The sequence below is a fragment of the Tamandua tetradactyla genome, chromosome 12 (genome assembly GCF_023851605.1).
Source record: "Tamandua tetradactyla isolate mTamTet1 chromosome 12, mTamTet1.pri, whole genome shotgun sequence".
NCBI lineage: Eukaryota > Metazoa > Chordata > Mammalia > Pilosa > Myrmecophagidae > Tamandua > Tamandua tetradactyla.
The window spans coordinates 52,904,240-52,929,522 of NC_135338.1; the positions used below are offsets into that span (position 1 = coordinate 52,904,240).

General features: G+C 35.1%; 1 protein-coding gene across 6 annotated transcripts in view; it reads right to left on the minus strand.

Annotated features, from left to right (window-relative positions):
• Window positions 1-25,283, minus strand: part of ATXN3 (ataxin 3) — a 56,495-nt gene that overhangs the window by 11,684 nt on the left and 19,528 nt on the right. For 3 of the 6 annotated variants that reach the window (XR_013160431.1, XM_077123379.1, XM_077123378.1), the window contains exons 2-10: window positions 17,704-17,868; window positions 17,153-17,197; window positions 13,711-13,796; window positions 13,186-13,252; window positions 10,746-10,833; window positions 8,836-8,968; window positions 8,332-8,498; window positions 6,564-6,660; window positions 1,020-1,123 (exon numbers count right to left, since the gene is read on the minus strand). Coding sequence is in view for 5 of the 6 variants with exons in the window: in XM_077123379.1 (XP_076979494.1) it covers window positions 1,020-1,123; window positions 6,564-6,660; window positions 8,332-8,498; window positions 8,836-8,968; window positions 10,746-10,833; window positions 13,186-13,252; window positions 13,711-13,796; window positions 17,153-17,197; window positions 17,704-17,868 (952 nt within the window). In the remaining variant the exon portion in view is untranslated. The remainder of the gene's footprint in view (window positions 1-1,019; window positions 1,124-6,563; window positions 6,661-8,331; window positions 8,499-8,835; window positions 8,969-10,745; window positions 10,834-13,185; window positions 13,253-13,710; window positions 13,797-17,152; window positions 17,198-17,703; window positions 17,869-25,283) is intronic. The other 3 variants (XM_077123382.1, XM_077123381.1, XM_077123380.1) reach the window with 2 other exon arrangements.

A 25,283-nucleotide genomic window follows, 5' to 3' on the forward strand; every position in this document is an offset into this window, starting at 1 on the left:
CAAAACTATAGACATGAAGGGATTAGTGGTTGCCAGGGAACAGGAACTGTAAATGTATGTGAATATAAAGGGATAGCACAAGGTGGTGCTAGAACAGTTCTTTATCTTGATTATGGTGGTGGTTACACAAATCTATTTTTAGCTTAAAATTACATAGATCTACACAGACATGAAATGGAGAACACTGAATAAGGTCTGCTGAATATTAGTAGTCTTATTTCAATGTCAATTTTCTGATTTTCATATTGTACTACAATTATATAAGAAGTCACCATTAAGGAGAAACAGCATGAAGGGTAACAGGACTCTATGTACTATTGTTTCAACTTCCTGTGAGTCTATAATCATTTCAAAATAAAAATTAAAAAGAAAAAAATATATATTAGTTATTCTATTTTCAACACCCTGCAGTACTGACATTCCCTTGTTCTTCCTCATGCAAAAACATTTTTTAATTTGTACATTTAGTCACTATCATTATACATTCTAGGTATTCCTAGATTATACATCTCAGTCTTTACTGTCTATCTTTCCTTCAGATTTCATTTACACCCCCATTTTTTTTCAGTTTTCAGAGTTCTTCACATATTTTGCTTACAAATCCTTTGCCAGATAGTGTCCTTTCCACTAAATTTTACTAGTAATAATTGGCCAAAGTTTAAGGTCTATTTAATTTAAACTTAGTAACTCTAGAATCCCTGGTAGTTAGATCATACTCAAGGTGTTTTTAGTTTTCCAGGTGACAAAACATATTTATTACCTCTGAAGAATTGTTGGAGAATGTACTGATTACTGTGAAGTTGCAGGTATTTTGCTTATATTAAAGCAAAATATTTACTGAGTACCTTAGTGTGCCTGTTCCTTAGCTCAGAGAAGTTTAGCAGACTACAAATTCATTCAAGAGTTTCAATATAATTAAAGAGGGAAGAAAAAATGATAAAGCAAAAATTAAATAGAGTCTGTGTGTCAAACAGAGTATATGGGTAACGAAAGTGATGAATGGTCAGAAAAAGACATACCTAGATCACTCTCAAGTATTTCTGAACTTGTGGTCGGTCTTTCACACAGATGTGAAACCTGTCCTGGCAGATTCACCTGCTGCTGTTGCTGCTGCTTCTGCTGCCTGAAACATTCAAAAGTAAATGTACATTTAAGAAACAAAACCCTAAAATAAATGCCATGAGAAAAAACTACTCACACAGAAAATAAATTATTCTACAAATCAAAATGATCACTGGCATGAGCACCACAAAAGAGTGGAAGCACAATCAGTCTGATACAGATTACTTAAAAGAATAGAAGACTACTGATCCTAGAAAACCTAGATATAAAAACTTGAATTTATCTGTTCAAAAAAAAAAAATTGTCACCATATAATTACCGGCCAATTGTCAAAAAATATCCATTGGCAGCTACTCTGACGCAAATGAGTGGTGGTTTACAGATCTTTAATATTATTAGAAGCCAATGAAGATATGCATTTTGGAGAAGATAATGCATCTAAAGTTACCATGTAAATTAACATAATCTTCCCATACCTGGCTTCTTCTTGTCATTCAGGTCTTAGCTAAATATCACCTTCCCAAAAATGCCTTTCCCAATCACCCCTCCTAAAGTCACCACTTCGCATTCTCACTATCTCATCACTCCATTTTAATTCTCGGCATAAATTTACCACTATCTGATAATTCTTCTGTTTGTTTTTCTCCCTTTTCCAGAGTATAAACTTACTGGGCACAGAAACCTTACCTTTTTCATCTGTTTCCTCAGTGCCTAAACTGTGCCTGTCACATGCCAGGCATTCACCCAAAGACTTTATGAATGAATAAATGAAAACAACTTTTAAGATACATCATCAAGTTTTCAGTTATATTAACTTCTTATAATTTTTCAACAGGAAAATGTCATAGAAACCCACATTTAAAAATCTTTAAATAGACAATTATGATGTGAACACATGTCCTCAAACTTAGAAAATAAACACTGAAGTACTGAGGTATAATAGGAAATTGTGTCTGCAACTTATTCTTACATGCTTCAGAAATGTCAATAATTGGGGAATCTGGGTAAAGGTACAAAGTAGTCTCTGTACTATTTATTCTACTTTTATATAAATTTGAAATTATTTCAAATATATGTATGTAAAAGCAAAAAACAAAACTTAAAAACAACTGACAATCTGAGTTAAAAACACAGCCTAAAAATGGCATTAAGAATTTAAAAAGGAGTCAGGATTTTGAAACTACCAGGAACACAATTAATAGTGCTTTTTTCTAGAGTCCCTTATATCCTTGTTTTAAATGAGAACATCAAAGGAAATTCAACCAGTAGGAACTGTAATTTTGCCTTGTTGGCTTTGAGCCAGAATACTGATGTTCACACAGTTTTAAGACTTCGTAATGTGCCTGGCTAATCATGCACACTTGGGTGGCATGCTTCTACTAGCATACCCCAATTCTGAAATGTGGCATGAGAAAGTTATGGGGAATTCCTCACACATCAGATATTAATCTATGTCCTCTTTCCCCTCCATTCAAGAATGTCAGAATGCAAGAAAGTGATAGGTGAGGCAGTAATGTTAAAGGAATAACCTTTATTCTACTTCTATTATATGAAAAATGAGAAGTAAATCAACTGCCAACCCTAAAACAATATTGATATCTTTCAATTGTGATAATGCTAAATGATGGAACATATTCAAATAGCACTCAGCATCCATTCCCACTGTCCCTTCTAGTGTACCATCAGTATTTTAACTGGAAAGCTAAAAATTACTTTTCTTAGATTCCATTACTCCTATGATTCTAGTTACAAATTCAACACCAGTATGAGATTTGAAAAGCATAAATGAGGCACAGTCATCTTCCTATTGCTTTGGTTATTTTCTGATAGCAAGCAAAATTATGAAGACGCCAGTTCCAGAATTCTCTTTCACAGTGGTTACGGTGAGGGCCAGACTTCATATTTCCAGGTCTAGACAAATGTGGTGGTAGCTTCCTGATTCCATGGTCTCAATCCCAGGATCATTGCTATGATGGTGTGTTTCTCCATCTTACCAAGCAGGCAGTGATTGCAACTGTTCTGGCTCTGGTATTCTGGCGGCCAGGACAAGGGCCTGCAAATTCAACTCTTCCAAGGATTCCATAAGGCTCTAATTTCTATAGCAAATACTTTTTTGCTTAAACACCTCAAGTAATTTCTGTTCCTTAAACTGAATGCTGTTTGGTAAACTATCCGCGCTACTGAAGTGGTGGCTCAAGTTCATAAAAATCATAGCAATCCATGGCCATGAAAACAGTATTTATGTTCCTCCTTTTTGGGAAATATGGTATTTTATGTGTCAAAAAGAATCTACCATCATTCTAAAGCAACACTTGGGAAAAGATACCAATAGTGCTAAAACTTAACTATGGAATACTTTAAAATTTACTACAATTTCATATGAACTGCCTAATTTGATTCTCCTAACTAAACTATAACAGGTTTTACAGTGACATAACTGATGTAGTTTTGCTTGGGGTTTTAATGTAAATAAAACATATTTAGAGATGACTAAAAAACCGGTATGGCTATAAAAATATTATTAAACAAATCTTACTCATAAACAATGAATATGTAGCAGGTGGATTTTTTTTTTTTTTTGCATGGGCAGGCACCGGGAATCAAACCAGGGTCTCCTGCATGGCAGGTGAGAATTCTGCCACTGAGCCACCCTTGCAACACCCTAAAAATCTCCTCACCTCTTTTTTTGTTTTCCCCCTCCAGCATGTGCTGGCTCCGGGCTTTGAACCCAGGTCTCCCACATTGTGGGCTGCAGGTGGATTTTAACAGTATTTTTTGCACTAGAGAAAACCTTGTAGTGTGCTTTATGCATGAATATTCCAGTTATACACATTAAATATGAAACTGTGAATATTCTATATGGGAAAAACACTACAAAACTGTATAAATAACAAAGCTGGCACCAGGGTCAGTCTGGAGAAGGTAAGAATAAAGCTAGCTTGACAAGTTCCCAAAGACAGAAGAAGCCAAAAACAAGAATCCATTTGGCCTTAGTAATCAGGATTCTAAGTAAAAGGCAAATGTTATTTTTCTCAGCTCCTTTCACAATCAGTTCTACAAGATTTTCAATGCGAGCTCATGTTAAAAATAAAGACCAAGAAGTCAGCTCAATTTTTCTCAGCAACCTGTGACTATGTGAAACATTCTCTGTTTTATCCCAGGTTCCCACCAGGATCTTCAAGGTGAAACTTGTAACCATCACTGCACACCTTCCTCCCTCTTCAACTGCCCCCTAAATAAGGAAGAGACATACTAATACTGAGATACTTTAAAAAAGGTGCAAGGATGACTAAAACATTTGCTTATTAAAAAGCATTAGTTATTGCTGGCATTGCGTTTGTTACAAGCTGCTTAATCATTATGGAATATTCTTGCTTTAACTTTTCTACTGTAAACATCAATTTATTACAAACCTCACATTTTTAATCCAAACTCCCTTAAAAGTTTTTAAAGAAAAGAGGCATTTGTTTTTATACTTTCAAGATGTTTTCCTTTTCCTAGACATGCTTATGAATTTTATAGTTTCTCTATAAAGTACGTCTGTTTGGACCATTTTACGTTGGCAATTATGCATAATTATACATATAAAATAAGCATAACAGAAGAATCATTTGGGACTTTTCCAGAAAGCAATTTAGAATCTGCACCAAGACTTTAAAAATGTTCATGTCTTTTAACCCAACAATCTGACATCCTCAGAGTAATTACAGGAAATAATTAGAGATTTGAGGCATAGAGCTAGTACAAGGATTGTCTGCTGCATTATGATACATCCATTTTACTAAATATCATGCACCCTATTAAAACAAAGAATATTTAGTATCATGGGAAAATACGTATAAGATACCTTTTTCTATGCGTGTGACTAGAAAAAATGTGTCAAAATATTAAGATCAGCTATTGTCAAATGATGGGATTATGCTTTCTTTTAATTTTATTGGTATGTCTTAAAACAAATTTTCCAGAATAAATATTACTTTTATCTAATTAGGTAGTTTTAAATTATTTTTAACACTGACTAGATATTTGTTGATATAATAGAATTATTATATGATAATGGTACTGTTATTCAGCTGTGTTAAAAAAACATATATTTTAGAGATGCATACTGAAATATTTATAGATTAAATGATGTGGTTGAAATTTGTTACAAAATAATCCAAGATGGGGACAGAAACGAAAGGGATGGGAGACTGGGGCATTAAAAAAAAACGAGACTGGCCATGTGCTAATATTCTGGGCAGTAGATAAACAGGGATTCATTATACTACTTTCTTTAATTTTGTATAAATTTTAAGTTTATCATAATTTAAAAATTTAAAAGGCAGTGAAAAGCACTAATAAGCACTACTGAAAATTTAAATATAATTAAATCCATTTATCTATCACTGAATAAAGACTAAAAATATCTCACATTAAGAGGCTGTCAGTTGTTCAGAACTTTCCTTCATATACTTTTAACTATTTTTTTTTTTTTTGGCATGGACAGGAACTGGGAATTGAACCCGGGTCTCCGGTATGGCAGGTGAGAACTCTGCCGGCTAAGCCACCATGGCCCACCCCTTCATATACTTTTGAGTTGTGACTTAAAAAAAAACAAAACAAAACAGAAAGAAAAGGTAAATATTCTTATACTACATTATATCATCAAAAGTAAAATGTGCCAATATTTTAGATACCACTAAAATACTGCCAATTATGATTGTAAGATGCTTCCTAATTTCTGAGTTGGTGAAATGTGAAAAAATGTGCATCTTAGAATTGAGAAACACAATAAATAATTGGCCAGATTTAACAAGTGACCTTTTGTGTCCTGACTCAGGTCATGGATCTAAATATCTACCAGAGACCTTGTAATCTTTTTAGATGGAGTTTTATCATTAAAAAAATAAGACTTGTGAATGATAGTTCTTAGAAAGGAGATATTTTCAGGGGCTGAAATTTTTATTTCAAGAGCACATATAAAACTGTACACAAAGGTTTTAAGGGTTAATAGTTCAGAGATCTATAATTTGCTCCCATGTCCCTGAAGCTGACAGGCTTGCAATGCCACCTAAAGAGGCAACAGAGCAGAACAATGAACTATCACCTCTATTTGGGGGTGTGCTCCATTACTTAAAATGCTGTTTTCCCAGACAAAGGAACTTTGCAACTTTAACACGTGACCAAGAAGTACATTTGATGAAGAATGAACAGGAACTATTCTTGTCTTGCCCTAATTTCACTTTTGTTTTGATAATGAAATTTTATAAGGTTTCCTTGACCCTATTTCAGATTTATCCAGTATTGGGGCAATTCTTCCTTCAAATTATATTTCATGTCATAGTTTAATAAATACTTGCTGTAATTTTTAAAAATACATTTAAGTACTCATGGGGTTCAGGCAATAACTAATCTTTTAAAAGAAGGGAACAATAAATAAAGCCAAAGCTTTGTTTACAAACAGACAAAATGGTCAAACTATTAAATACGCAATTTTAATCTTGTACCAACTACTTTACTTTTCAAAGTAGGCTTCTCTTCTCTTTCGTAGCTCTTCTGAAGTAAGATTTGTACTTGATGTCTGTGGAGTATCTTGAGATATATTTCTGGAACTACCTAAAAAGAAATAAAATAAAAACAACCATTTTATTTATCAATTCAATCAACATACATTTATAGTTATGTGAGCAAGCTTATAAAAACTTTCCTTTCTTAATATTCTGTAAATCTATAAATATTTACATATTCATATGTAAAGTATAAGTCGTAACACTTACTGCGTATGCAACTTAAAGCCTACTTCAGTGGACTTATTTTTTTCTAAGTATTATAAGTCAATCAGCAGAAGAGAGTGAATACATATCCCACAGGGATATAGGATTTCCAAGGTTCTGAAAATCTCAGGGAAAACCTGAATAAGGAAGTTCAGATCTAATCTGTGTCCATGGCAACCAAACCCGTGCTCATCTGTGTCAGAGCAGATATGAGGATATAAAGCCAACAACCAACATGAGTCATTAATAACACACTCATGTGCTATCATTAACTTATTAGAAATGAATCTACATTTTTTTTTTTATATATATATATGGGCAGGCACCGGGAATCGAACCCGGATCCTCTGGCATTCCAGGCAAGCATTCTTGCCTGCTGAGCCACCATGGCCCACCCGAATCTACATTTTTGAAGGTATAATAATCTTTTTTTTCTTTCTTTGCTTTTTTCGCATGGGTAGGCACTGGGAATTGAACCCGGGTCTCTGGCATGGTAGGTAAGAACTGGGCCACTTGCCACCATTGCCCTCCCGAAGGTATAGTTAATCTTAAAAGCAGTATTCTAACAACAGATAGATGGTCAGAAAATAAACCCATTCTCTGTACTCCTCTGCCCTCAAACATTTGGGTACTTCAAAATTTTAAATGTGTTTCCATGTTAGTCCCTTGATAATTGTACCAACTAGAGATTCTACACATATTGTGAAATAAAGTCGAAAGAAGAGTAAATTATACAAAAATACGTAAAATTGTAAAAGCTGGTGTCTGTCCATCATAGAGCTAATCTGGCAGGCCCTAATTTATCAAAACTGGGAAGGCACACAAATCTGAGTACTTAGAGGTGTGCCAGGAAGCATTAGAAGCTACAAGATAAAATACAAGGGCACATCATCATTCTCATGAATCTCAATTTTAGTTACTTAAGGAATGCAATTGATAAGTAATCAAATTCACATGAATTAGATAAAAATTAAACTTCAAAAAACTTCTCATTTTTAAGCAAGCCACTTTGGGCTATATCCCAGGTAATCCCCCTAGTCTAGATCCCTGGGGGATGGACATGTATTCGCTCTCTTCTGCTGACTGAGTTACAATACACACACAAACACAAAATAGGTCCACCGAAGTAGCCTTAAGTTTTAAGTTGCATAGGCAATAAGTGTTATAACTTTTGTAAAATCAATTTTTACTTTCTATACAGGCCCTCCTTTGTGTCCCGTGGCATATACTTATGCAAAACTGGATTAGGTAAGGGTTAACTGACACACACACCTTCCCCCACTTGATAAACCTCAATTTACAACTGTTTAGTTCATTATAACCAAATGAAATTACCAGAAATAAAAACGTCATTTATTAATTCTAATGGAAGGTTAATTGTGATTTATATTACAAGAAATATAAAAGAACAGCTGATTGCTTTCATACGAATTGTCAAAGAACTCTACTAACAAGCTGTACATTAACTTCCAGGAAACTAAGAGTAATCTGAGTCAATTCTTCAACAATATACCTTGCATACTGAGCTGAATAGCTCTGCGGATATCTGCTTCTTCATCTTCCAAGTCAATTTCTTGGCGACTTAGTGCCAGGGCCCTCTGCAAATCCTCCTCGTCTTCATCTAACATTACTGACCCATCATTCGCTTCTAAGACTCGTTCCAGGTCTGTTTTTTGGACTCTAAAGAACAAAAGCACTGATAATTACTGCGAACCAGTTATCTACTTTAGTCGTGAAATAGGCATTTGTAAATTAAATATTTCACCTAAGTCAAAACTTAGACATTTTTTGGCATATAAGTTCTTACAAGGTCTGTGTTGTAATGTGAATCTAAGTTAATATATTTAAGTAATTCAAAGAGGCGATTCAAGTTAAACTTCACTAAAATAAGTCTAAAAAGTCTTTTATTTCCTAAAAAAGTCACCAACAATAAAAGAACTATACATTCAATCAGCATGACAACTTAATTCTTATAATGAAATAATCGTATATTCCATAATGCAGACTTAATTTTTACCTCTGATCTTTTAGTTGAGCTAATTCTTCTCCAATAAGTTTTGGTCGATGCATCTGTTGGACTCTGATCATCTGCAGAAGTTGGTCAGCTTCACAATCTGGTAGCTCACCCTTAACAACAAATATAGAATAACCTAAAAAAAAAAGCAAAAATAAAACTAAAACAACTAGTAAGAGATCCGAAATCTATTTAAGATAGATAGAGAGGCAGCACAATATAGTGGAAAGAATACAAGCCATGTAATCTAGGGCAAGTTACTTAAAGACTCTGAGACTGACTTTCATCTATGAAATGGGAATAGCTAGTTCATAGAGTGACTATGAAAAGTATATATAAAAATGTTTGTACCAGTCCCTACTATTATAATGCTTGACAGAGTAGATCACTCAGTAAATGCTAAGACAGGCAGGAAAAGAAGTGGGTGAGAGCAAGGGATCTGGAATCCAACTGCCTGGGTTTCAATCTCAGATCTTCCACTTTCTAGCTACGTCGGCTCTGGTAGATGACTTTGCCTATGTCATGCTTTCTTTACATCTGAAACATATGACACTGGTACCTTTGTCAAAACGCTATTGTGAGGACAAAATCAGAGAATGTGTGTAACAATGGACTATTATTATATTATGGGCACAACAGATGTTCTCACCTCAACACACAAGTACGTGCACACACACCCTCCCACCTAATGGAAAACTGGAACTGGAAAGCCAATACCCAAACTTTAGTCAAGGTGTTGAAGGTGTGGTTCATGTTTCAAAAGAATTATTACACTGGACCAGTATAATTTTTTACAAATTTGATTCTAGAAAGCCAGGATTTTCCCAGCTGAATGTTACACACAAAAAATGAATAGGGTGCCCTGTACTAAGTCAGTCTAACCAATTAAAATTTTTCTAGCATAAAGTTTTCTTAACCTTTGGTGCTTGTCTAGATATCCTTTATGAGTATTAACAGGTAATGCACAGAATGAACAAAGATCAAAAGGACTGTTAACAAAAACCCCCAAACAGTGAATCATGCTAAGATTAACATTTTTCAACAGAACAAGTGAGCTCAGAGTTGAAATGGTTTAATGCAGTTTCTGCCAGCAAAATTGCTCCTAGATCCTAGAATAAAATATATCAGTTCTCCACAGTGTTCCATGAAGAGTGTCACGAAGAGCAGATACTCTGACACCTGAACAAGGACAAGAATCAGTCCCCTGCCTACTCAAATGAATTGAAGACGGGATGTACACAGTGGGTATAGCTAGAATAGAGGATAGAAAAAGGGATCAGAGAGAATCACTCATAATACTCATAGTGTTTTCAGTGTCAGCCATGGCCAAAGCCCCCATGAATCCAACTTTGATATTCCAGTTCTTCTAGCAAATCCCTTTCCTCACTAGAGTGCAATACATTAAGCTATCCCTGATAACAGTCATTTAAGATTACACTAGCTTTTTTGGCACTGACTTCACACTTACCAAGGAAGCCAGCTTTCTACATAATTTTCCAGTAGGAAAAGAACATGCTAATTGGCCAATTGACATGCTATTCGGTACACATGAGAGCTATATTTCTTATTGTGAATTAATAAATTAATAGTCGGGTTTATACCATGGCTTCAAATTTCAAAACAGCAACCTGAAGCCCCACCCTTAGCACCTTGACTAGATTTCAGGTGTTGGTTGGAGAAAAAAAGGACCATTATTTCCGAGGGCTGCAAAGGAAGCAGCATCCTCAGAGGACGTCAATTAGAACCCTAGGTGAACAATATCATCCAAAATAACAGCCTAAAGTTCACCATGTATATGCTAAGATTATTTTATTATCATTGCCATAAAAACAGCACTGTTGCACTCACATCTAATGAGCTAATTTTTATCTATTTCAAAAGATCACCTTAGAAAATTTTCAGTCTTTATTTACCTTCCTGTTGTAATTGAGCCAAGAAAAGTGCAAGGTATGTATCTGATATTAACTCTGGACCCGTCAATAGAGAATTCAAGTTAAACCACTGGAAAAAAAAATTAAGTCCATATTTAAGTTAGTGTACATTAGAGATAATAGCGGAAGTTTCACATGTTAAGAATAGATATAACCCATTCTAAATTTAATGTTTAAACACTGTAAACATGTTAAACAGAGATTGTTTTAAAGTAATTGATTTTAAAGTAATGTGATTTTTTAAAAACTTAGAATGGTGCAGATTTATCAGTATTAAATGCTGTTTTTAAAATAAGTTTCCTTCATGCCATAAACTTTTCATCTCCCTTAAAAAATGAGAAACTGATAGTACTTTAATTTACTTTTATTGATAGCTATAATTAAATTGTTTTCAAGTATCAGCCCAACATAACTTTAACCTGATCACCTTATTACCTATTACTGACAGTTTTAGTCAAAGGGTCCCAACTGTGAAAAAGTTCAGACAACAGAGAAAGATAATTTGTAATCACCAATTCATTTAACAAAGATCACTAATGATCTTTACTTAGCAATGATGTAATTAACAACATTTAGTTATTACCTCATAAGAGTCCTACTTTAACCTCTAAAATATGTTACTGTCAGTATCACAACTGTTTCTTTTTGTATTTGACATATCTGATACACATTTTCCAGTCATATTTTTTCATTATACTGGGACCTCAGACGGAAAAAAAAGGGTCCTTAGTGAAAGATACTGTACAATGTTAAACAAAAACATAAATTAGAACCAAAGATAATAAACCAACATTTGACATCTTCTGTGTTTCCCAAAGATGAAACATGAAAATTCAGTTCTGAAGAACCCAATGTTAAAAACCTCTCAAAATAAGACGTTTTAAAAAAGATGTTTACATGCAAATCAATACAAGAGTTTCAGATTTTAAAAATCCATTGATTACATTATATAGGAAAAGCTAAGAATACTTGATCTTAATATTTCAAAGGTATAAATAAAACCCAAAGGTACAAAAATCTTGCCAATGTCCTGTCCTAGTTTCTTCCTAGAGCTGATTCCCACTTGAGTCCATCTCTACTCCAAGCCTTTACTTGCTCTCAGCTCCTCAGGAGAAAGTTATTGGGACCTTAAAGAATAACCATTTAAGATGAAGCTGCTTCAGTGTGACTGACTTAAAAGATAGTAGCAGGATTTTTTGGTTGTTTTGAATTAGGTTTTATTGATTTAACTCAATATACCCATTCTCGACTTCATTTTCTTCTTTGCTTTGTATTTACTTATTTTACTGTCTTTTTAAAGACAGCTTTGTTAAGGTATAATTAACATACAATAAATTGTTCATATTTAGAAAGTTCAATTGGAAGAGTTTTAACACATATTTTTCCTAAGAAGCCATCACTACAAGCAAGATAGTGAATATATCCACCACCTCCCTTTCAAATCCTTCCCTCTTACTACTATTCATCCTCCCCATCTCCTAGGCAATCAATGTATGAACTGCTTTCTGTCACTATAAATTAGTTCACACTTTCTAGACTTTCATAAATGAAATCACATAGTACACACTCTGTCTGGCTTCTTTCACTTAGCATGATTACTGTGAGATTCATCCATGTTACTGTGAGCATCAATAGATCATGTGCTTTTATTGGAATAACTAGTTTTCAATAATCCTCTTTCAAAGATTCAAAATTCTAAGAGGACTTTAAATAATTATTCTTCAAAAGTGGAATTGTGTATGCAAAGACATTGGTAATGCGTCATTTTAAAAAATAATGTCTTATGTACATTTTATGATCTAAGAAAGGATTGTTTACATTTAAACATCCTGGTAGTAATTCAGAGCCTAAACCAAACATGAAAATATTAAAAAAAAAAAAATAGTTTAAAAACCAGGCCATAGCTTTTGTATACAATAAATTTCAATTTTTTCTTTGTATTCAAGAGTGACACACAATTAAACTAGGTTTAAAAAGGCATTAAGCAATTTAGGCCCACTAATGTTCTCTAACGCCTACATCTAATCATTCAAGCCCTTTCAACATATTTATCACATAAAAACCCACTTTAAAAGTAACCACATTTGTGAGGATGTCCGGGTAGTTCAGTAGTTAGAATGCCTGCCTTTCACGCAGGAGACCCAGATTTGATTTCCAGACCACGCACTCTCCCCCTCCGCAAAAAAAAAGTAACCACAATTGCACTGCCTTAAATATAGAATTTTTGTGTATGGTTTTCACTAATAATTCTACAAGGGAAACTGATCTGGTCTTTTAAAATAATAAACACTTAACTATAAGACTGAAACTGTGTCACACATTACCTGTGAGTTTCCTCATTTTTAAGGCACTAATCTCCTACATTTTGGTTTTAAATGGAGTACAGAAAAAGAAAAAAACAGAGAAGGAGGAGAAATATTACCTGTTTTCCTAATTTTCTAACTGTAAACCAGTGTTCTTTATAATTGCATATAAATGATCTTTCATTTCTAGAAAAAGAAAAAAATACAAATACAATATTATGAGCTCATCTGCATTTAGACTGTCTACTAGCAAAACACTATACACAATTTGTGATAATTTAGGACTACCTTTACAGATAAGTATCACCGACTTTTTAAAACTGCAAAAAACTCAAATTTCTATGCAGAAAAGCAATGATGCCATGCTAATGTGATGGTATCACATACCATTCAAGAATCGTTCTGTGCTGCCTCAGACACTGAGATGTCATGAAGGCTCAGAGGGCAAATGTCTATGGACAGACCCCAAAAAGGTGAAATATTAAAGTATGCGGAAATAAAACAGGAAACAGAAAAACGTATGAGGAAACAAAACAAAAAACAGAAAAACAAAAGCATTTAAAATATGGTTTCTTTCTTAAGAGGTTATAACTTAAAAATCAAATTTAGGGGGAAAATACAGGAAAAGAAAAATAAAGACTTACATAGGATCAATCCTGAGCCTCTGATACTCTGGGCTGTTGAACAGGATTAGCTCTAAACCCCACACTTTCAAGGCATTGCTTATAACCTATTAAGAAATAGCAACTTTTCATGAGCTAAACCATTCAGTTCCAAACTTAAGTAGTATAGACATGTTATTAGTGTAAGCAATTGTACTTCCTATATAAATTTCTATAGAAGATATGGTTTTTAAAAAGTACGTATATACATCCTATATCACTAAATTCATACATATTATGTACATGTTAATAGAGTGCTTTTCATACTAGCTTTCTGAGACATTCAAAGAACCATACAATTAATAGATAAGACTGCATCAAAATCCAGATGCATAATCTAGCCAGTCTTAAATACTATTCTTAAAATTTGTCTGCCACATCTGATTATTTGGTTGCTATGGGTGCTGCTTTAGAAAAATTATATTTAATTTACTATCTGCAATGTCAGTAATAATGACAAATTATATAATCTACCAAAAGGAGATCTCCTTGAAAACCTTCTCGACCAAAAGGGGGAAGAGTGAAATGAGACAAAGTGTCAATGGCAGAAAGATTCCAAACAGAGTCGAGAGGTTATCCTGGAGGTTATTCTTATGCATTAAGTAGATATCACCTTGTTATTCAAGATGTAATGGAGAGGCTGGAGGGAACTGCCTGAAAATGTACAGCTGTGTTCCAGTAGCCATGTTTCTTGAGGATGACTGAATAAGGACACAGTTGTCACAATGTGACTGTGTGATTGTGAAAACCTTGTGTCTGATGCTCCTTTTATCTACCTTGTCAACAAACAAGAAGAACATATGGAATAAAAATAAATAATAGGGGGAACTAATGCTAAAATAAATTTAGTTTGAAATGCTAGTGATCAATGAAAGCGAGGGGTAAGGGGTATGGTAGGTATAATCTTTCTTTTTTTCTTTCCTGTGTTCGTTTTATTTCTTTTTCTGAATTAATGCAAATGTTCTAAGAAATGATGAATATGCAACTAAGTGATGATATTGTGAATTACTGATTATATATGTTGATGTTTTATTTAGTTTCTTAATTTTTTAAATTAATAAATTAATAAAAAAATTAAAAATAAATAAAAATGGGGGAACAAATGCTAAAATTAAAAAACATATATCTTGGGTAGATGGAAATACTGGTTGTCAATGAGAGAGAAGGCTAAGGGATATGGTAGATATAAGTTTTTTTCTTTTTTCTTTTTATTTCTTTTTCTGGAGTGATGCAAACGTTCTAAAAATGATCATAGTAATGAATATACAACTATGTGATGAATATTGTCAGCCACTGATTGTATACCATGTATGGAATGTTTGTATGTTAAGAATGTATGTGCTTGTACATTGTTTTATCATTAAAAATTAAAAAAAAAAAAAGATCTCCTTGGAGATTTAAACTGAAGGTTTCAAAGATGTTTTATTTATATTATTTTTGCAAGTGTAGGCTCTGGGAATCAAACTTGTTCCTCCTGTATTGCAGGCAAGAATTCTACTTGCATAACCCAGTTTAAGAGATTTTTTTTTTGGACATGGGCAGGCTCTGGGAATCGAACCTGGGTCTCCAGCATGGCAGGTGAGAACTCTGCCACTGAGCCACCACTGCCTACCCTTTTTTTTTTTTTCCGGTTTCACAAATTTTTAAACTTCGATAATCATGGGTTTATGATTTAAGAAAAAATAAAAAGCAAACCTGATTATTTTGAACTCTCCAGGAAAAGGGGACTTTCTGACAATTCGTGATCTACCCCCAAGTTAACCAACAAAAAACAAATGAACCACGAATGAGCATGGAAAAAAAGTGAATCCAATGCTGTGAGTAAATGCGAACAAGCAACAAGAGCAGCACTGCATAAAAAAGACTAGGAAGGGCTGGGCCCACTCTGACCTCTGATCAATTGAGCCTCACAGCAGCCCTTACCTCTAACAGCACAGAGATGAAAGACATAGACACGCTGATGAATGAGAGTCCATGAGGCCATTATAAGGGGAATATAAACAAAGAGGTTTGCAGAATAGACTCCTCAAGAGAGGTTCTGAAAGAACTCTGGATATATCTCACAGGTCCTCTTGTAAGAAACAGAATGAAAGGTGCATAGGTAAAAGAAAAGAATTCCACAAATATGTATATATGGATATGTGGATACATACAAACACACAAAAGATTCAAGGGGAATTGCAAGTTAAAAAAAAAAAGCCACAGACCATTAAAGGAATACAAACCTGGTAAGCTTATTTAAATGGAAGGTAGAAAATTTTCTCAAATTTACCCAAGAGATAGTAAGTTTGAACATTGTGACTAATTGGAATTCAGGTTATTAGTAGCAAGATGTAAACTAAATAATCTCCCTCAGAATTTAATTTTTTAAATCCTACTTGTGCTAGTTTGAAAGTGTTGTGTACCCCAGAAAAGCCATGTCCTTTAATCCTGATTCAATATCGTAGGGCAGAAATCCTTCTGATCAGATTATCTCCACTGCGGTATGATGATCTCTGCTGTGGCCTTTTGATTAGATTATCTCCAAGAGGATGTGGTGCGGCTGATTGTGGGTGTGGCCTTTTGGTTAGATGGAGATGTGACCCCACCCATACAAGGTGGGTCTTGATTAGTTTACTGGAGTTCTTTAAAAGGGTAAATATTTTGAAGAAACCTCAGATGCAGACACCAAGACAGACGTATGGAAACGCAGATATAGACACTTGGAGAACAGCTGCTTCAGAGACACAGATGCTTGAAGATACTTAAGAGTGTCGAAGACAAAGCAGATGCCTAGACAGCACAGAGTCCAGCAGACACTGCCATGTGTGTTCCCGTGAGATGTTAAGCAAGCCAGACCCACCATTATGCTCTCAAGGAGCTAAGTGAAAGCCCAGACACTAAAAGAAGAAACGACAGGAAACAAGCTGAAAGTAACAGAGCCCAGGAGCAAGGGATGAACAGATGAACAGATGCCAGCCACATGCCTTCCTAGCTGACAGAGGTGTTCTGGACCCACTGACCTACTTGAACCAAGATATCTGTCCCTGGATTTCTTAGTTTGGACATTTTTGTAGCCTTAGAACTGTAAACTTGCTACTTAATAAATTCCCTTCATAAAAACCGTTACACTTCTGATATGTTGCATTGCAGCAGCCTTAGCAAACTAACACACTACTCTCAAATAAAGAGCCTATAAGTCTAATTTTCATATTTATCTACAAAGATCTTTATCTAGTTTTCTGGACACTAACTATATTAATCTTTTTTTCTTTTATATAAATCTTATACTTCATAAACATAGTCTATCTGAGGAACATCCAAAGGTTACATCATTACAGTGACTATGAAAGGCTGTAAAGAAATACTGCATAACAGTCATATACTGAGCTTAAGCAGTGCCTGGCACATAAACAACACTTAGTACACATCTGCAACTGCTTACCTGAATAGAGAAAAAACCACTGTCATCCATATTTCCAGAAGGCTGCTATTTAATTTTGAAAGGTAGTAAGGTAGGATGGGGGGTGGGGGATGGGGTGGGGGGGAGAAAAGAATAAAAACTGTCATTAGTGTGCATATTTAAAATTATATCACATACATTCCTGTTTACAAAGTCAAGAGCAGAGTTACAAGTAACCAGTCAGATTCCTAAAAGAGGACTGGTTCATCTTTTTCTAAACAGTATCCTCATAAAAATAAAATCAATGAAATGAGGCTATGTTTTCTGGATTCAAATTATATCTCAAGAGGGAGAGCTATAAAAAGCAATCTTGTGGTGCAAAGATAGTTTAGTGGTAGAATTCTTACCTGCCATATGGGAGACCTGGGTTCAATTCCTAACCTATGCACTCCCCAAAAATAAAAAACTAAATTCAACAAATGGTGCTGCAATAATGGGATATTCACATGCAAAAGAATAAAACATGATCTCTACCATACAGTATTTTAAAAAAACAAATAAATAAAGGCAATCTAGTGAGTTCAAATTAGTACCTGTAAAAATGTGCGGTAGTCTTCACTAGTAACTCCTCCTTCTGCCATTCTCATCCTCTCTTCTTCATCCAACTGATGTGCAATTGAGGATAATTCCACAGGGCTAAAATATTCCCCTTGCAATAGATTATTCAGGCAATGTTGAGCACAAAGTGAGCCTTCTTGCTAATATTTCCAAAAGAAAAAAATTCAAATGTGATTTTTTAAACAGATTTATACAATACCTTCCTCTCAAGAGGAATTTAATCATTAACTTTTGAACACAAAGTGAACCTTTTACTCTTTCAGACAAGCATGATTAACATAAGTAATGTTAATAACTATATGTTAACACTTATTTTACAATTCCCCCATTAATGCAACTACAATTATTTAGCAAGAGTCAAGAATTTTAGAATGACATATTAAACATTATCATCTATCAAATCCCATATTTAACTAAAAACTACTCTGTGAAAACATTCAGCATCTCTTATTTTCAGTGCTAAAAATAAAGTTATCTTTGGGGATTCCATGGTGTGGTAGTTAGATTCAGTTGTCAACTTGACCAGGTGAAGGCACCTAGTTCTGTTGCTGTGGACATGAGCCAATGGTACGTGAACCTCATCTGTTGCTGATTACATCTGCAGCAGGCTAGGAGGCGTGCCTGCTGCAATGAATGATGTTTTACTTAATTGGCTGGTGCTTAAATGAGAGAGTGCAACGTAGCACAGCCCAAGCAGCTCGGGATACCTCATCTCAGCACTCGCAGCTCAGCCCAGGCCTTTGGAGATGCAGAGAGGAATCACGCTGGGGAAAGTTGTTGGAACCGAGAGGCCTGGAGAGAAGGCCAGTAGAGATTACCCTGAGCCTTCCCCGTAAGAAAGAACCTCAGATGAAAGTTAGCTGCCTTTTCTCTGAAGAACTAACAAAATAAATCCCCTTTTATTAAAAGCCAATCCATCTCTGGTGTATTGCATTCCAGCAGCTAGCAAGCCAGAACACATGGCAAGGGAATTTCAATCTCCGGAACATTTGTTCTTTCAACAAGACACTCCTTTCTCAATCTATAAGCTTCTCTACAGAATTTTAAATCTCAAGAACTCATATAGGTGAGAAAAATTCTCTTTTATGTTATTGAAAACTTGTAGCGACAGAGCTTAGGTGCTCTTCAAGCAATTCTGCAAATAAAGTACAGTGCAGTGAGCAGAAATGTTCAAAATGACCCCTGCAGCTCACTCGTGAATAGGCAAACAGCAGGTACTACATCTAAGCTCGGCTTCCCATGGACTGGCTTTGTCCTTACAGCCTTTCTCCAAGTACATGTGTGGGGAGGTTTGGAGGGTGTACAATTTCCTTTGGACTCAAAGGTATTCAGATGCTGGGTGTGCCGGTCTGAATCTGTGGTGGACCCCAGAAAAGCCATGCCCTTTAATCCTCATTCAGTATTGCTGGGTGGGAGCATTTTGATTGTTTCCATGAAGAACTGACCCACTCGATTGTGGGTGGTAACTTTTGATTAGATGACTTCCATGGAGGCATGTCTCCACCCACTGAAGGTGGTGTTGCTTACTGGAATTCTTTAAAAGAGGAAACATTTTGGAGACAGAGTGTCCCTTTTTGGCAGAGCCACGTGAAAGCCAGCAGACACTGCCATGTTCGCCATGTGCCCTTCCAGCTGAGAGAGAAACGCTGAATGTCGTCGGCCTTCTTGAACCAAGGTATCTTTTCCCGGATGCCTTAAATTGGACATTTCTATTGGCTTGTTTTAATTGGGACATTTTCTCGGCCTTAGAACTGTAAACTAGCAACTCATTAAATTCCCCTTGTTAAAAGCCATTCCATTTCTGGTATATTGCATTCTGGCAGCTAGCAAACTAGAACACTGGGCAATTGGCTTTCTCAGACAATTAAATAAGAAGTAGGAACCCCAAATCCCCCACCCCCCAAAATGTTGCTTTCTTGTGCTTGCCCTAGAAGAATGGATACTCATGGATGGATGAGATCCCTCTCTCTGACCACAGACCTCAGCATGCCTTTTTTGTGGGATGAAGACAGATGGGAGAACCCTTTCTTCTCCTGCTACCCTGGCACTCTAAGTTCTCCTTTTTCCCAAGAAGGGTGATTCCCTTAAGCCCATCTGTGTGACATTGTGCAATTTGTTCTGAGTTATGTTTCACCATAAGTGGTGACCACAAAGAGTATCACCATGCAAGACATATTCTTCCCAATGCATCAATTTTCTAGGAACAAAATTCAGGTATTAAAAAAGATATAGGAATGATCATGGTGATGAATGTATTACTATGTGATGATATTGTGAGCTACAGATTGTACACTATATATGGAATGTTTGTATGTTAAGAATGCTTGTGCTTGTATGTTGTTTGGTCTGTCAATTAAAAAACAAATAAGTAAAAATAAAAAAAAAGATACAGGGTATATGAATATGATGGATTATGAAGGTAGAATTGAGACAGTCTGAGTAGAAGATAAACAGGGAGCTAAGTTTACCTTTCTATTTAGGTAAGGAATACATCATAGTCACAATCCTGAGAGAACACTTCCTTGTCTCCACCTTTTTCCTCCTACCTGCATTCCTATTGCCAAAGGGAAATTCCCCCTGAATAAAGTAATGTGAACTGAAGGGATCTAAATGGGCAAGAAAAACAATCAATGCACATAAAAGCATAGCCAAATGACTGAAAATATAAAAATGTCCTCAACTTCTTTAGTCATCAGGAAAATATGTATAAAAACCACAATGCTTTACATGCTCACTGGAATGGTTAAATTATTGGAGAGGATATATGGACATGTAAACTCATATATTATTAGTGGAAGTGAAAATCAGTAAATTACTTGGAGTATTTATCACTCAGAGTATTACCTGGAGGATTTACTAAAACTTAACATATATACCTTCCAACCAAGATGGTGGCATAAGACCCTCCAGAGTGCCATTCCCCCCTCCTCGGAATCTTTAAACAACTAGCAAAAACTGGCAAAGTCATTTACTCAAAATTACAAGAAACAGTTAAAGGGTTGCAGGAACTGAACAAGTGTCAAGTCAAGAAAGTTTAAGAAAGAAGTTTGGAGCACGCTGGCTGGCACCTTTCCCAACTCCTCCCCAGAGTAGTATGGAGGCAGCCAGTGCTCCTACTGTGGGTCCCTGGCCTAGTTCTAAATGAAGAACAGTAACCCCACTGCACATACTGGGGTGGTTGTATGTTGGTGCCAATTTATTGATTGGCATCCTGAGAAAATGAACCAGGAAACCCGTCTTTAGTTGCCCTGGAGGCAGAAGCAAAATGCAGACAGCTTAAGAAGTATAAGAAACAATAAAGTCAAACAGGACTGAGACAAAGATTCACTTGCTTTAAGTCACACATTACAGCACCCAGGAGGGGTGTAGAGGAGGTATTCTAATTCCTGTAAATGGAGGAATCCTAAGGCTGTAAACAAGCACAAGCCCAGGAAAAGATACAGGGATCAGAAATTATGTAGAGAACTTCCTGTCTGTCTCAGGCTGATGCTCTTTATAGGAGGGCTAATCTCTGAAGCACAGCACCAGCCAAGGCAGGATCCATTTGCAAAGATCATGATTTGATGTTTTTTTTTGAGTTGATTTGTTTGTGTTCGTTTCCAGCACTCAAGAAAATCTCTGGCACATTGCTCCCTAGAAACAATCTTAAGGAACACAATTCAGGGACTAACTGCCATTTTAAAACATTAAATGTACGGTGTACAACAAAAGACTACAAGACAAACAAAGAAACAGGAAATAATGGCCCATCTGAACGAACGGGATAAAAATTCAGAATCCAGAAACCATCAATTGACTCTGGATATACTGCACAAAGAATTTTTTAAACAATCCTCAATATGCTCAAGAAGATAAAGGAAAACACAGAGAAAGAACTAAAGGACATTAGGAAAACAATGAAGGATCAAGAGAGTCTAAATAAAGAGACAAAAAAAAAAAAAAAAAAAAAGGAACCAAAAGGAACCAAACAGAAATGCTGGAATTGACCACAATAACTGAAATGAAAAATTCCCCAGAGGGTTTCAATAACAACTAGAGCTGGGAGAAACAATCAGTGAACCTGAAGACAAGACAATTGAAATGATTCAGGCTAAAGAACAGAAAGAAAAATAATTTTAAAAATAATTTAAAACAGTATGGAGATTCAATAAACCATTCTAGTCAAAAAAATAAAGAGCAAACAGAACCTAAGAGACATGTGGGATACTACTGAGCATACCAATATATACATTGTATGAGTTGCAAAAGGAGACCAACAGGGAAAGGAGAGAAGGAATAGTAAAACAAATGGCAGAAAAAATTTCCAAAGATAATGAAAACATGAATATGAATACTCAAGAATCCCAATGAACCCCAAACAGGATAAACTTGATGAGAACCACACCTAGATAGAAAGTAGTCAAACTACTTTGCTGAATGGCAAGGTCAAGGAAAGCGTTACTAACAGTGTAAGAGGAAAGCAATGTGTATGTACAAGGGAGTCCCAATAAGATTAAGTACCCATTTCTCAACAGAAACCATGGAGGCAGGAAGGCAATGGGATGCAATATTTTTTTTGTTTTCTTTCTTTTTTTATTAATTTTTTTTACTTTTTTTTAAATACCAAAAAACACCAAACACATGCAAACATTCTTAACTTTTGATCATTCTGTTCTACATATATAATCAGTAATTCACAATATAATCACATAGTTGCATATTCATCATCACGATCATTTCTTGGAATGTTTGCATCTATTCAGAAAAAGAAACAAAAAGAAAACAGAAAAAAATCATACATACCTATGAATGAATTCATACATACCCCTTCCTTTCATTGATCACTAGCATTTCAAACTAAATTTATTTTAACATTTGTTCCCCCTATTATTTTTATTCCATATGTTTTACAGGATGAAATGTTTTAAGTGCTGAAAGAAATCAGTTGCCAAACAAGAAATTTATCCAGTGAGATTATCTTTCAAAAATGAGGAAAAGATAAAGACATGCCCCTATAAACAAAAGTTTATGGAATACGTGACTAATAGACTTGCTCAACAAGCAACGCTAAAGGAGTTCTTCAGACTAAAAGGAAAGGATGCTGGACAGTGGATCAAAGTGGGATGAAGACAGAGCATTAGTAAAGGTAATGAAATGGATAATTATAAATGCCAGTATTACTATATTGTATTTTTTTTTGTATGTAATGCCACCCTTCTTACAGTTTCAAAAACACAAATGCCTCAAAAGTAATTATATCTCTATGGCTTTGGACATACAATGTATAAAGATATAATTTGTAACAATATAATAAAAGGTGAGGGACTAGAGGAGTATAGGTAGAGTGCATGGGTGTGCTCTTGAAGTTAAATTGCTATAGAATCAAATGTGATTGTTTTAGATCCAGGGTGTTAAATTTAAGTCCCAAGGCAACACAAAGAAAATATGTGAAAAATACATCCAGAAAGATAGAAGGGACTGAAAATGGCACACTAAAGAAAAATAAAATAAACATGAAAGAAGCCAATAAAAGAATAGTTGAGAGCATAAAACTTACAAAGACCAAATAGCAAAATGACAGAAGAAAGTCATGCATTATCAGTACTTACTTTAAATGTGAATGGATTAAACTATCCAGTTAAAAGGCTGAGATTAGCAGAATGGATAAAAAAGCCAGACCCAAATATATGCTATTTACAAGCAACTCATCCTAAATTTAAAAAGACACAGGTAAGCTGAAAGTGAAAGGATGGAAAAAAATATTCCATGTAAATATTTACCTAAAGAGAGCTGGGATAGTAATACTAAAATACACTTAAAGTCAAAAACTGTTATGAAAGAAAAAAATTATCACTATATACTGTTAGAGGGGTCAATTCAACAAGAAGTCATAACAATAATAAATTGCTTTAACCTAATGGCAGAACCCCAAAATATATGAAGCAATAGAGACAAATTTAAAGGGAGAAAGAGACTATTCTATATTAATAGTAGACTTCAATATACCACTTTCAGTAATGAATAAAACATCTAAACAGAAGATCAATAAGGAAATAGGAGACTTGAAAAATACCATAAACCTACTAAACAAACAGACATATATAGAACCCTTCACCCAACAGCAACAAAAGACACCTTCTTCTTTAGTACATAAGAATTATTCTCCAGGATAGAGTATATGTTAATCTATTGACAAAACAAGTCTCAACAAACTCAAAATTACTGAAATCATACAATGTATCTTCTCCAAATTCAATGGAGCGATACTAAAAAGCAATAACCTCAGTTCAGACTACTTAACTAGCACCCTGGAGGTGAGAAGGCAGTGGTATGGTATGATATTCAAGATTCTGAAAGAGAAAGAAGTCCAGTCAAGAATTCTGTACCCAATCAAACTGTCCTTCAAAACTGAGGGAGAGATTAAAGTTTTCACAGACAAAGAAGTCCTGAAAGAATCTGTCAACAAGAGACTGGCCCTACAATAAACACTAAAAGGAGATCTGCCGGCTGCAAAAAAAAAAAAAAAAAAAGACAGGAGAGGGAGGTCTGGAGGAGGGCACAGAATTGAAGAGAGACACTAAGGGTAATTTAAAGAATACAAAGAGAAAGAGGGAAAAGAATATACAGATTTGACAAATAAAATTTAAAAAGATGGTGGAATCAAGAAATGCCTTTTCAATGAACAAGCTGAGGCGGAAATTAAGAAACGAATCCCATTTACAATCGCAACTAAAAGAATAAAATACCTAGGAATAAATTTAACTAAAGAGACAAAAAACCTATACAAAGAAAACTACAAAAAAACTGTTAAAAGAAATCACAGAAGACCTAAATAGATGGAAGGGCATACCGTGTTCATGGATTGGAAGACTAAATATAGTTAAGATGTCAATCCTACCTAAATTGATTTACAGATTCAATGCAATACCAATCAAAATCCCAACAACTTATTTTTCAGAAATAGAAAAACCAATAAGCAAATTTATCTGGAAGGGCAGGGTGCCCCGAATTGCTAAAAACATCTTGAGGAAAAAAAACGAAGCTGGAGGTCTCACGCTGCCTGACTTTAAGGCATATTATGAAGCCACAGTGGTCAAAACAGCATGGTATTGGCATAAAGATAGATATATTGACCAATGGAATCGAATAGAGTGCTCAGATATAGACCCTCTCATCTATGGACATTTGATCTTTGATAAGGCAGTCAAGCCAACTCACCTGGGACAGAACAGTCTCTTCAATAAATGGTGCCTAGAGAACTGGATATCCATATGCAAAAGAATGAAAGAAGACCCATCTCTCACACCCTATACAAAAGTTAACTCAAAATGGATCAAAGATCTAAACATTAGGTCTAAGACCATAAAACAGTTAGACGAAAATGTTGGGAGATATCTTATGGATCTTACAACTGGAGGTGGTTTTATGGACCTTAAACCTAAAGCAAGAACACTGAAGAAGGAAATAAATAAATGGGAGCTCCTCAAAATTAAACACTTTTGTGCATCAAAGAACTTCATCAAGAAAGCAGAAAGACAGCCTACACAATGGGAGACAATATTTGGAAACGACATAT